Source organism: Lynx rufus, unplaced genomic scaffold, assembly GCF_022079265.1.
Source record: "Lynx rufus isolate CCGP_SWC_20201006 ecotype Redwood Valley unplaced genomic scaffold, mLynRuf1.p SCAF_4, whole genome shotgun sequence".
In the NCBI taxonomy this organism is placed as follows: Eukaryota; Metazoa; Chordata; class Mammalia; order Carnivora; family Felidae; genus Lynx; species Lynx rufus.
In genome coordinates, this window is record NW_025814856.1 from 99,096,599 (window position 1) to 99,109,681 (window position 13,083).

Consider the following 13,083-nt stretch of genomic DNA (forward strand, 5'->3'; position numbering starts at 1 on the left):
TGTGTGTGTATACATGGAATGGCTCATAAGATTTTAAGAGATTTTTTTAATGTAAGTATTTCTACTAAATGCACTTATCCTTCTACATGTTTATATATTTTGGTAAAATTGATTTATTAGATACTTGGTATTTTAGTAAGATAAAGTTTCCTCAAATGTTTAGTTAATGCTTTGATGTCAAGATTGCACATTGCTGAGTTGAACCTCAGAAACGTAGGCAGCTTTGGGCATTTTCAACTGCGGACCGCAGTCTCTTGGCTAAAAATTATACCTGTGTTCTTGTGCATTCGCTCATGCTCTTCGATGACGTACTTGGTAGCTATGATGCTTAAGCCACTAACTACTGGCTCTCTGATGGCAGTGTTGCCATCACACGGTCATTTCTTTACTTTTTTTTGTGGAGCGATGGCACGGTTAGGTCATTGCCAAATATAATGCAAGTGGATATGAGCGTGTGTATGTTGTTGGAAGGTGTGCCCTTCTCTTTCTTTCAGCTGCTTTATCCACATACCCAGGTTTTCTGCTAAGGATGTAACCGTTCATCCATGAAAGAACAATTGGCCAAAAATAGTTAAATTACCTTGACAAGTGGGAATTAACAGGCACTCCAACTAGATGACACCTACCAACAACATCAGGTTTAGTTAGTGCTTTGCAAAACCCCTTAAGTATATGTGTGTATATGTTTTCCTTAATATTATTTATGGTTATCACAAGCATTGCTTTTGTATTTTTTAATGGTGTCGCAGCTAAGCCACTTGTACGTCTGCTACATATCACTAACAAAACCAGCCAGCTGAAAAGAGAAACAAGAGAGAATGAATTCTATTCCATTTTTAGAAGTTGATTTATTTTCATCTTTCTTTATATATCACTAAAGGAAAAGAGTTGGTTGAAAATCATTTTGCGTCCGATAAGTATGGATAGCATGCTATCTGAAACTTTTAATTTGTACATTTTGGTGTCTGATCATTTGCATGGAAGAGACAATATAGTGCCACGTCTGAATTGTTCTCTTGTGCTTGGTTAATATGTACTTCTCTAGATTGTTCTGTTTCAAACGACATTTCTTACTCTTTGGTTTTCAGAGGCGTTCAAAGCAAACTATCACAATGGTCCTCTGTTTTCTGACCAATCTAAAAATACCTGTGATTACATTTAATTTGTCAGTGTAAATAAATCTCTTGCCAATGAGTATTATTGTTGTCAGACAACGAATGCAATAAAAAGAGAAATACGGATATCTGTCAGAGTAATTCTTTTTTTCTCTTCCATTTTCACCTTCAACTAAAACAAGCCTTGACTGGGTAAACCTGTATTAACTGTCAAAATATATCTATCAATCAAGAGCAAAAGTGCACGTTTTCCATGGAAATGAAACTAAAAATAAGTTTGAGCCCCAGAACAGTGTAAATTGGCAGCTAGAATTACATTTGAAAGCGTAGTTCTGGAACTGGGCATAAAGTGAAAGATGCTGCACTAGAAGCTTCCTCGGCCAGCTTCCGGTTCCCGCCACGGCTGCACCAGCGCCCTTTCTGACGCCTGTCAGCCAGAAGAGGTCTGTGACAAGTGCATTAAAGGGCTGGCCTCACACAGCATGGGGCAAGCTCAGAGTCAGCCCATCCCACAGGACGGGGTTCTTTGCTGCGATGTTACTTCGAAAACCTTAAAAGTTCTGGAGATTTGAACATAGCAAATGAGGGACATTAATTTCTCTCTCTTTCTCTCGTACACACACGAACCATAATTGATCTGTGACTAAACCTTTGGCAGTGAAAAAAAATAAGTGAATTTTAGGCCGGCTTGTCTTCCTCAGGGTCTGCTATGAAATTCCTCACTGAGGGGAGGCATGTGTCCCTTTCTGGCTGAGCCTGAGTGTATGCTGTGTCACACAGGATAGCCTTCTTTCTTTTTTAGGGGGTAGGTTGGGGACAGAATTTGCTTATTCTGTCAAGAACAAGAGAGAACAGAGTATGGTTACTTCACTGATGATATCAAACAACTCTTTTTAAAAGAAGCGTGGGCTTTTTCAGCATACGTACAACAGCCATTGATAGTTTCAAAAAGAGTATTTCAGGAAATCCAGCTTTGAGGGCTGTAAACAGCATCACTGAATAATTGAGCACTCGTAGGGCACATGATCTTATGCTCACTGAAATCGTGACTAAAATAACTCTAATCCGATATGAGGAAAAGTGTTCTCCAGGCCAAACAAAATGTTCCCGTTTATGACTCTAAGTTAACATGTTGGCACTTCTCAATTTTTCAGCCAGCCGTTTTTCCCAAACTACCAGACCGTCATCGTGGCAAGTGCCCTAGAACTTTGTTTGTAATGTGACTGCTGTAGCATCCCAGGGAAATCATCCATCCTGTCAAAGGAGATAGATAAATGAAGCTAGGTAACCTTTCCATCCCAGCTTTTACAAGAAAATGACAAAGTCATCTTTTCTTCTGAGTCATGTCCCTCAGAAGATAGGCCAAGGCTGTTGATTTTTTTATTATCATTATTATTTTTTTTACCTTTCTATTGTTTTCTTCTTAGCCTCCACTGCAAGTTACAACAGGAAGAAAGAGAAAAAAAAACTACCAACCGCTACCACCACTTCTAACAACAATCTCGTCTTTGGGGGGCATTTGGCTTTACCCAAATCGATTATGGGCTTCATTCTGTATCCACTCATGGATGCGAACAAACTTCTTCTTTTCACTGGGTCAAAGAAACTACAATGTCCAATTGATGCTGAGATAACAGACACTCGTGTGACAATACTCCCAAGAATGTTAAGATGCTCCTTCATGTCATTGCTAAGGGAGAATTGAATAAATCAAAGGAAAAGGAGAAATAGGGTCACTCAGATTTATGTTTACTGAGAAAGTCATCCACAGTAGGGGCAATGGAAGTCAGACTGGGCCAGTATGTCCGATGGCTTTGCAGAGGAAGTTTGCGTGCAGCTGAGGAAAACTGGTGCACATCTAGTTTTCCAGCAGGTGAACCGGAGCCCCTTGAGTGAGGACTAGAGTTAATGACGATACATGAGATCATCCTGCTCCTGTATTCTCTGAACAAGACTCAGCGAGGCAGCGATAAGCTCATGTGCTCTCGGGGAACACATGCTTCAGGGAGAGTGCATTTGGATCCCATACCGTTAAATTATTTAAGACCTGACCACTGACACAGCAATTTCAGCCATTTTATTGAAAAGGACTTTTTTATTGGTCAGTGAGGTTTTCAAATATTGCTAGACTGATTTGCTATCACACCCTCCAAAAAGCCTTCTGCATTGATTCTGTTCCCAGCTAACCAGCGCTTTCCTCCTTCCAGATGTCTGAGTTCGGGGTCAGTGGTCACTGTTCAGATCAGATGGCTGTGGCCCCTGAGATGGGGCCAACAGCTGAAATGGGCTCACAGTATCCATGGCACGGGTGCAAACCGACCCACTAGAGCTCACAATACAGAGCTTTCTGGAACACGGTGCCAATCAGCAGTTTCCCTTTGTACACAGAGGCAACAGTACTTCCTTGCAAAACTGTACCGTTTTCTGCATAAACACGGGTAACTTTGGGTTCTTCTGTTAAAATGTTCTGGATTCGGATCACCTATCAAAGAAATAACGGTAGCTTAATATTTCTTTTTAAGTCACTCAAAATTAACTTTAAATAAGGGTCATGTCTTCACATGAAGAAGCCTGCAGGTAAATCATATTTTGTTGCCAAATTACCCTTTATATAAGACATCGGTTTCCCCACTGGCAAAACGACAGATTTTAATCAGGCGACTTTGAACAGAGAGACACATAGGACTACCTAGACTAGGCAAGAAACAGAAGTGAGTAAGTAGCACAGTCTGGGTGTGAGACATTAGGGAGTATTAGGGACTATGGCAAATGAGGAGGGAGGCTGTTAGTAACGGATTACTGCCATGCTAGAATTCGGGCCAGTTTTTTGTGTTTTCAGAAAAGCTAGGAATTTGGTCTTTAAATTCTGGCAATTAAAAAAAAAAACATATCTCTGTACCATACACATCTGCTCCTCTGAACTAAAGTTTCCAACTCTAAATGTATAAGATTTTATAAGTTCAGTTTCCTTCATTTCTTGAGCAGAAATATGATTGTGTCGATCACAACAGTGTGGTAGCATGCTAAGCTGACCACACGTAATAGCTAATATGTGACCACTTTGGTCAATAAAACAGTGATTTCATATAATTCACACTGTGTAAAGAGCACCCTGTGAGGCAGGGGCCCAGGGTCATGTTTTGGATCTTCTACTTACTATTTGTTCCTCATTTGTAGAATGAGGTGTGTGGGATGAGATTAAGTTTCTTTTCAGCTCTAACTTCGTATTATTCTTAAGACTTTAGGATAAAATACAATGACTAGAAGAAAGGATACCTACATACAAAAACACCAAATGTGGCGGACTAGGATGGCCAGTGCCTATATACACAAGGGGTTCAAGGGAGCAGTAACAAGGACCTCTTTAAAACAGCAGGCCGCAAGGACAGACGTGTTAGTTACTAGGAAATAGGTGATGATGCATCTTGGCTTAGGTAAGCCTCTTTTTAATAAAACTAAATCATCCTTCTATGGGGCAGTGCATTGGTTAATGGATTGTTATTACTTTTTGCTATTTCTTACCAAATCCATCATTAGAAAGGGAGTATTTTTTCCAGAGCTGCAAACCAAGTCCATGCTGTAGCAAGTGACCGAAGTTCACCAAATGAGCTAACAAGCAAGAACAAATTAGAATCTAACATTCTGCTCCGTTCTGAACGGTGAACACACCACAGCATACATGTCAGTTCTGTTAAACATACCATACAGCAATCCTAATGGCTAAGAGGTAGCAAAAGGCACAAAGGACTGCCATTAAACATAATCACAATTGTCCTGTAAGCCTGGAGATTAAAGGGTATGAAGGGCCGTAAAGTAACTGGAAACAAACATTTGGTTTTGGGCTTTTTTTAAATCTAAGAAACATGGGATTAAAAAAAATTTTTTTTGGTGGGTGGGAATGAGAACGACTCTTACAACTAGGCTTTAAAAAGAATACATAGCAATAAACTATGCCAAAAGTTATATTGGTTATTTGATGTAAATAACAAGTATAATTAATACATACTGAAAAACTCAAAATAGATAACTCTAGATGAGTCATAGTAAATGCCTATGGCAAAGTGAGTTTCAGATTCTTGTTTGCACTGCCAAAATAGTCCACTGAATAAAGACCATGAACATGAATGGGGTCTTTGGGCACCATAACTAAGATGGAAGGAAAGGTCTTTTAAACCGAAATAATTCCAGCAAGTGGCTGATTTTTTTTTCCCATTCCACAGGGATGGTTTAGAGAGGATGGCCATTTGCACATTAGGGCTCGTGCATTGTATACTGACACATAGAAAGAGGGGGTTGAAAGGGAGGGCAGGTAACAAAGAAATGATTAGACCATAGCAAGAAGGTACGTTAGATTTTTTTTAACTATTGTGAATACTCAAATTGGAGAAACTCACTGTTGATGAACTCCAGTCCAGTGCTGGCTACCCTAATTCAGCCCTCCGCTCTGCTCAGACTTGTACAAAAGCCTACTGTGAAGGCTCCCCCTGCTCTCTAGCTCTGAGTCAAGATCGACCAAGGAGTAGCAGCATGGTAATGGGAGGACTGAGAGCGAGCTGGCGTACTTGTTCCAGGCTTCCTCCTTGTAGGGACCCTCCCCTGCGTCCCCCAACTGGGGGGCCTCTCCACACACAGCTCTCCTCTTGTTCTGGCTTCTGGTAACCATTTCCTGCCTCCCTTGCTAGCCCTGGGGTGATGCATTATCTTCTGTTCATTTCCCTATGTGCGCCCACACCTTTGTATAGCGTGCCCTTATTAAATCCCCTCAAATTACCCCATTTAAATGTACCATCTGTCTCCTGCCTAGACTCTAACTAAAATGCCTCCCAAAGTCAAACTCCTTTTTATATCTCATCATTTGGATCATCTATCCATGTCCCTCCTTATATTTGCACATATAATTGAGATTTATGTTTTCAACCAAGAAACAGCGGGGAATAGGTTGCTGATCAGATTCATTTTTCAAACTAACCTCTGATGCGGGAGGATTCTCCGGGTCATAGAAGAAGATTCTCATGCCATTAGGATGGCATCCAACCCAAAGGTCCCCTGTCACAGGATCCACGGATATGTTATCCACGAGTGTGTTAAAGTCCAGGGACTTCCAGATTAAAACCAAGGAGAGAAGGAAGGACAGAAAGTGAAAAAAAAATTGAGAGGTGATGGAACAACATGTCAGGGAAAGCCATCGTCTTGTCCTCTGTCACCACACTGTTGGTTCCAGGACACAATTCTTCCCCATTTCAGTACAGCTCAGGGAATTCCTCTAGCTTTCCATCTATGCTAGCATTTAATCAGTTTCCAGGACAGATGAGGGAAGGGGAAGATGCAGAAAGCCAAGAAGGATTGTTAGAAGTCAGATGAAACCATTGGGACTAACATCTGTGCATGAACCTAAAACTGAAAGGAAGAAAAAGTTTTAAGTGCAGCATAAAACAGTTCCTTCTAAAACGGCATGTGCAAATGATATTTTTACAAGCATTCAGGAAACAACCAGGAAATGTAGATTCATTTTTGAGGAGTACGTCAATGAAATGTAGGCTCTTCTTTAATGGCTAATCATAGGCTGTGCAGCCAGAGGAGAAATGATCACCCAGGGTCTAATTTTTGCCTTGGAGTTGGGAAAAAGTTTCTTCTTTAGTTTCCTGATGTTATTCAACTCCCTGCTCTTCTGCTGTTTATTTTCTAAATATAAGTTGCGAGCATGTGATGACTGCACAGATTGCTGTCGAGGCTTTGTACCAGGATCATAAATAATACCAATGATTCTTAATTCCACCATTCATCATCTTGGCTGCCTTCTACTGGGGAGAAATCACATCTATTTGTTTACCTCTAACTCTCAGTTGGAGAAGTAATATCTACCGTGTACCTCAAACAGAGGCCAGCATACCTCAGCGCCCAGAGACCGTGTAATAACTGGTGGTGACTCATTGCAAAGGCCAGAGTGTGGGCAGGCGGCTAGGGCAAACCAGCGCTGCCCTGCCCCGTGCTTCCTCCTCAAAATGACAGCTATCCCCATATGCCCATGAAGGGACTGGAGGGCTCCAGCGTCACAGCAGAGTCTCCATGCAGAGCCATCATTCATTCCTACCCTGGAGGCAAGCAAGGTCGGCCAAAGGAGGCGGCCAAGCAAACATCCTCTGGCCAAAATCAGCCCTGGGCCTTCTCTGCCCCCCCACCGCCAAACCCCCATCTATCACAGTGTCAGACATTCTATGCTGATACAGTCATTTCGTTAGATGAGGAAAATGTTGGTCTCAGGGCTCTGCTATTATCTTTGGGAGGGGTAACTGCCGAACTGGTGAATTCCATGGTAGTCGAAAGCCTACAGAGATGTAAACTAGGGGTGAGAGAAGAGAAGGACACCAAAGCCTGGGGGCCCCGTTCATTTGACACACGGTTACTGAGCTCCCTCCGTGTGCTCTACAAGAAGCTCAGCTCCTGGAGCATGCGTCAGGAAGTGGCAGGCCTGGCTCCTGCCAAGGGGGGGCTGACGCTCCAGCAGGGAGACCCTTTGGGGCCCAGCAATGAACTCTTGCCTTGCAAATCTGTAATTCCCAGCTAGACTAACTCACTACAGTGCACACAATGTACACATTTCATGCTTCCACAAAGCCAAGTGGAAAATTTGACATTCCTTGATAAAGGAAACTTAATAAATTATTCTCATTGGGAAAAACTGTGTTCTCTGTTAACATCCCAATTTTTAGAGAACTGGAATGCATCAAAGTGGGACCCATTCATCGGCTGTGTCTTGAAATCTTTTTTTTCCTTTCTGTGAAGGAGATAATTCCTTTTTTTTTTTTTTTTTTTTTAAGTAGGCTCCAGGCCCAGCATGGAGTCCAACATGGGGCTTGAACTCAGGACCCTGAGATCAAGACCTGAGCTGAGATCAAGAGTCACACTCTTAACTGACTGAGCCATCCAGGCACCCTGAGATTATTTTTATTGTGGTAAAATATGCATAACATGAAATTTGTCATTTTAACCATTTTAAAGGGTACAACTCAGTGACATTAGTGCCCTCACAATGCTGTGCAACCATTACCCCTATCCATTTCCAGAAACCTCTATCATCCCAGACAGAAACTCTGTACCCAATAGCACCATATTCCCCCCTCTACCATCCCCTAACAACCTCTATTCCACTTTCTGTCTATGAATTGGTCTATTCTAGGAACCTCATAAAAGTGAAATCACACAATACTTGTCCTTTTGTGCCAGGCTTACTTTGCTTAGCATAAGGTCTTCAAAGTTCATCCATGTTGGAGCACGTATTAGTACTCTTTTTTAAGGCTGAATAATATTCCATTGTATGTCTATCCCACATTTTGACAGGACATAGACCACCCACAGCTCATCACAAATTTTAAGATCAGTCTCCATTCATTTATCAAATTTCTTGACACTCCAGGTATTAATTACCCACTCTGAATTAATATGATCCTTCAAAAGAAAGAATAACATTACAGTCACAGGGGGAGCCTCAACTGAATTGTAATGTCAGGAGGTGGGCATTACCTATTGCCAAAAGTGGGTGTCAACCCCGAAATACGTCCTTTGCAGGACGAGCACCTTTATCATTCTGTGTTGAATATATATACTAGATAGGGCTCTAGTCTTACAACATTCTTTAACTTTCAATTTATAGAAGTACCTATTGTTATAACCACAATCTGTTTTTATTCCCTCGGCCAGTATGAGTGTATGAAATTCCACTTTACATCAGCTAATACCAAATGGGCTATGCCAATGATTTTTAATGTCTAACATGATGCTCCATTTGATAAAGTTTTGAGGTAATTTACTCAGAGCAAAGCCTGTCATGACAGTACCTTGGATGTACTGACAGGAACAGTTCCACAAAGCATGGTGACAATGCTTTATGCCATGGGCAGTTATGGCAAGAGACAAATGTCTTTTTTGTAAGGGACAAGGGACTACTTCTTTAATGCTCCACTTTGCTGTTACTTTCTCTTTCCTCTCCTTTGTGTTTTTACCTCTTTTGACCCAAAACTTCAGACCAGATCATAATTGGTAGGGGAAGAAGATAAACCCCTGAAGTGTACCAGCCCTATCATATTAATTGAACAAGTATTTGTTGAGTGCCTACCACGTGTTGGTGAACTCTTCCAGGAACAAATAGAAAATTACCTGTCCTTCTGGAACTTACACCCTAGTAGAAGAGGCAGACAGTTGAGAAGATAAATAAAATATAGAGTATTTCACTTATAAAATATAAGTTAAACATATAGTATTAGTAATAAATGTTGAAGGGAAAATGAAGCTATAAGGAGAAAGGAAGTATAAGTGTGTATGTGTGCACGTGTGTGTGTGTATGTGTGTGTGTGTTGGAGGAGGTCATCAAGAGGACGTGACCACCAGTTGATCCTCAAGCTGGGCCCAGGCAATCAGAGGCTCCTTAACCCCTCCCCTGTCCTTGGGATGTACATTCTGCCCACTGTTTCCACAGTGGGAAGTGTTCCAAGGACATAGCCTTGAGAGAGTAATGTGTTATTGAGACCATCTGGACAGTGTATGTGGCTGAATCCAGTTAAGGCCTCTATATAAACTTTAAAGATTCTGGCGGACGGGTGTGGAGATCTACTTGTCCTAAGGCTGTTCAAAACAAGCCCCGTATGTAAGTTCCCTTGTTTATTAAACCTGCCACCTGCCAGTCTGTCTGCCTTCTTCTTTTATCTCTCCTTGCCCCCCTATTTGGGCAAAAACATGGATTAACTTAGAGGATTTTATGCTAAGTAAAATAAGTCCAACAGAGAAAGACAAATACCACATAATTTCACTTACATGTGAAATCTAAAAAAAAAAAAAACAAAACAAACGAAGAAACAGCAAAAACAGACTCATAAATACAAAGAACAAATTGGTGGTTGCCAGAGGGGAATGGGGTGAGCGGACAGCAAAATAGGCGAAGAAGGTTAAGAGGAACAAACTTCAGGTATAAAATCAATAAGTCATAAAAATGAAAAATATAGTCAATAATACTGTAATACCATTGTATGGTGACACATGATGCCTACATTTGTGATGAGCATGGAGTCATGTGCAGAATTCTCAATCACTAGATTGTACACATGAAACTAATATAACGTCGTATGTCAACAATACATCAATAATAAGTTTTTTAAATAAATGGATTTAATTAAAAAAAAAAAGAAAGCCGGAAGAAGAGTTGAGATCAGAGAAAGACATGTGGGTGTTCCCTACTCTGTAGCTTTGGAGCTGGCAGACAAGGTGAGAGAGCAGGATGGTCATTTGAAGAACTTGTGTGACGCTTGGCAAAGCTAGGAGGGCGCAAGCTGCGGCGGATTAAGGTCCAAGTGCTGTGACAAAGTGTGATTGGAACTCTAGGAGGTGGAGCCCTGGAAAAGTGAGGATAGTGAAAAGGAGGATGCTGTGGTGATTGACAGTGGAACGAACAAAATGCCCCGTGCTGTCCAACCCCTAAAACAAAGGAAAGCAACAGCACCACGACAACCCCAGCTAGTGGGGCAGCCTCCAACTGAGCGAAACGATTCACCAAGAGAGAATGTACTCCCAGTGAGCTTATTGATACAGCTGCCAAGTTCCAGCAAAGAGCCAGGAAAAGTATCCTGACATGGTTAGTGCACCTAAGGGATACAGGGAGGCGGTGGGGGGGGGGGGGGGAGTGGGGGGGAGGCGGGAGATGACATTTCTCTGACTGGGCAGGAAGCAGAGAAAATGAGCAATATCAGCACATACCCTGCTGTCTAGTAGCACCTGGAAGGAGCTCAAAGGCTCAAAGTACTCACTCCATTACAGATTAGACTACTGTAGCTTGCAGTGAGGTTTGGCCCAATAAGGGGCACCTACCTGGGCATGTGGACTCCTGAAAATCTATAGAGGAGGAACAACAATCTTAGGGAACTGGGAATGAGACAGGCAATCTCCACCTCTGTGTTTGAAGGCCCTGATTAGGCCACATTCACTGCAAGAATGAAAGCTAGGATACTCCAGTCCACCCCCAACCCCCGTTATGGGACACTCGTGTCCATGTTGAGCCCAGTTGTGAGACAAGACATTTATAATGTTGGGCAATCCATTGTTGATCTGGGGAAAACTGACAAGTCCTAGGAATGGCTGTGGGAAAGACTTGAGACAGAGAAGTCACCCATAAAAACAAAAGGCTATCCCAAATGACTGTAAAGGTCCAGTAAAAATAACCCGGAAGCAAATGTGGTTTAACCGGATTGCTGCAGGGACCCCACATGAATGGAAGGACTGACAACTCAGCACTGTACTCATTGGCCTGTGGAAAGCCATCAAACCTGAACAACAATTCAGACCTGCTCCGTCTGCCCCTTCCCATCCCTGATTCCCTGCCTGCTCTAACAGAAGCTTCGGGAACACAGTCCTATTTGGGGTGAGTTCCTCCTGTACCCCAGGGATAGATGTAGGCCAGGACTGCCTGGAAGTGAGGGCAGTTGGGGACCATCAGAGGCCTCAAGCTGAACACACTACTCACTGGTCCTCCAGAAGTAACCGGTGGATATTAGATCCAAATGTACTCTAATACCTGGTAAGCCTGAGAAGTTTTCAGCATCATCAGTGGTTACACAGAACAAATGGTTATGGTTAAGAAAGTTTTTTGACACTACAAATTTAGTGTTCCCCTCTACTCCAAGAATATGAGGTTTCTGTCTCTCCAATACCAGAGATCATATTGGGCATTGACATCCTACAAGGTGAAACTGCAAACCTCTTATCTGTGAAGTCCGGACCTGGGTTGTAGTAATCAAACCAGTGTTGGAAGGAAACACCCACTGGGAACCAGTAGGCCTGTCACCCTTGGGGAAAATGGTAACTGTCAAACAGTATAAACTGCTCCAGAGCATAAGGAGATAGAAGAAACCATCCAAGAACACGCTGCAGGACATTCTCCAAGCTTTCCTGGAACAGCTGCAAGAGAGAGAATGGGCCACAAACCCACAAAAAATCAAGGCCCAGGAACTGCCATAAACTTTTTGGGAGTCATTTGGTTAGGCAGACACATGTTCCAGAAGCTGTGATTGATAAGATGCAAGCTTAACAATCCCTAAGAACCTGAAAGAGGTACAAGCCTTTGTGGGGATTTTGGGGTTTGGGAGAACTTTTTTTCCCCATCTGGCACCGTGTCTCTGTCCCTTATATGGACTGATTAAAAAAAGGACATGTGTGGGTCTGTGGATAAGGGCAACAAGTCACCTTTGAGAAGACAAAAGTACTAGTGAAAGCTTAGGGTATTAAAGCTCTGGGCATCTCCCAAGCAGGGCTACCGTTTGAGTTAGATGGGTCTATGACTCCAGAAGGTATGAAGTGGATACTGGGCTGGGGATCACAGGAGGACAGAGTTCCCCGAGGATTTTGGGCCCAGCTCTGGAAGGGGACAGAAACTCCATATACCCCATAGGGCAACAGTTCCCAGCAGTGTATACAGTGCTGCTCCAGGTGGAGCCTCTCAGAAAGGAAGAGTATGTCAAAGAATTTTTCTTCCTTTCAAGGGGTGGGTTGAGAATATGTTCCACTGACTTATCTCAGTGGAGATAAGTGGGTTTGGCCACGGCTCAAACCCCCATGTTGGCCAAGTGGCATTCCTATCTGCCGCAGAGGAGCACTCTGTCCACCAGCCCACTGTCTCTAGAAATGAGGGCGCTACTGGGCCCTGTAGAGTATGTAGATCCTAAAGATGCACCACCCCTCTCAGGCCCCATTCCTGTGGCAGCCCCAACAGCCTGCAGAGAGGGAGTGGGGGATGGATCTAGTCAAGGGAATCCATCCAGGGGCGCTGCAGTTTCTATTCAGCCCGACACTGACACCATCTGGATGGAAGCGGAAAGAAACCGCAGCCCCGACAAGGGGAGGGGCCATTTGGTGATGACTCATGAGCCCTGACCATTAACCCTTTGCATTGACAGCTGGGCTGTCCTAAAGGGATTAATCCTATGGC

The 13,083-nt window shown here is 42.9% G+C and overlaps 1 protein-coding gene across 1 annotated transcript in view; it reads right to left on the bottom strand.

Moving 5' to 3' along the window:
* Positions 1 to 3,438: 3,438 nt before the first annotated feature.
* PON1 (paraoxonase 1) overlaps positions 3,439 to 13,083 on the bottom strand; it is a 34,173-nt gene continuing 24,528 nt past the window's right edge. The window contains exons 8-9 of the mRNA XM_047096941.1: positions 6,085 to 6,213; positions 3,439 to 3,597 (exon numbers count right to left, since the gene is read on the bottom strand). Of these exons, the coding sequence (XP_046952897.1) occupies positions 3,439 to 3,597; positions 6,085 to 6,213 (288 nt within the window). The remainder of the gene's footprint in view (positions 3,598 to 6,084; positions 6,214 to 13,083) is intronic.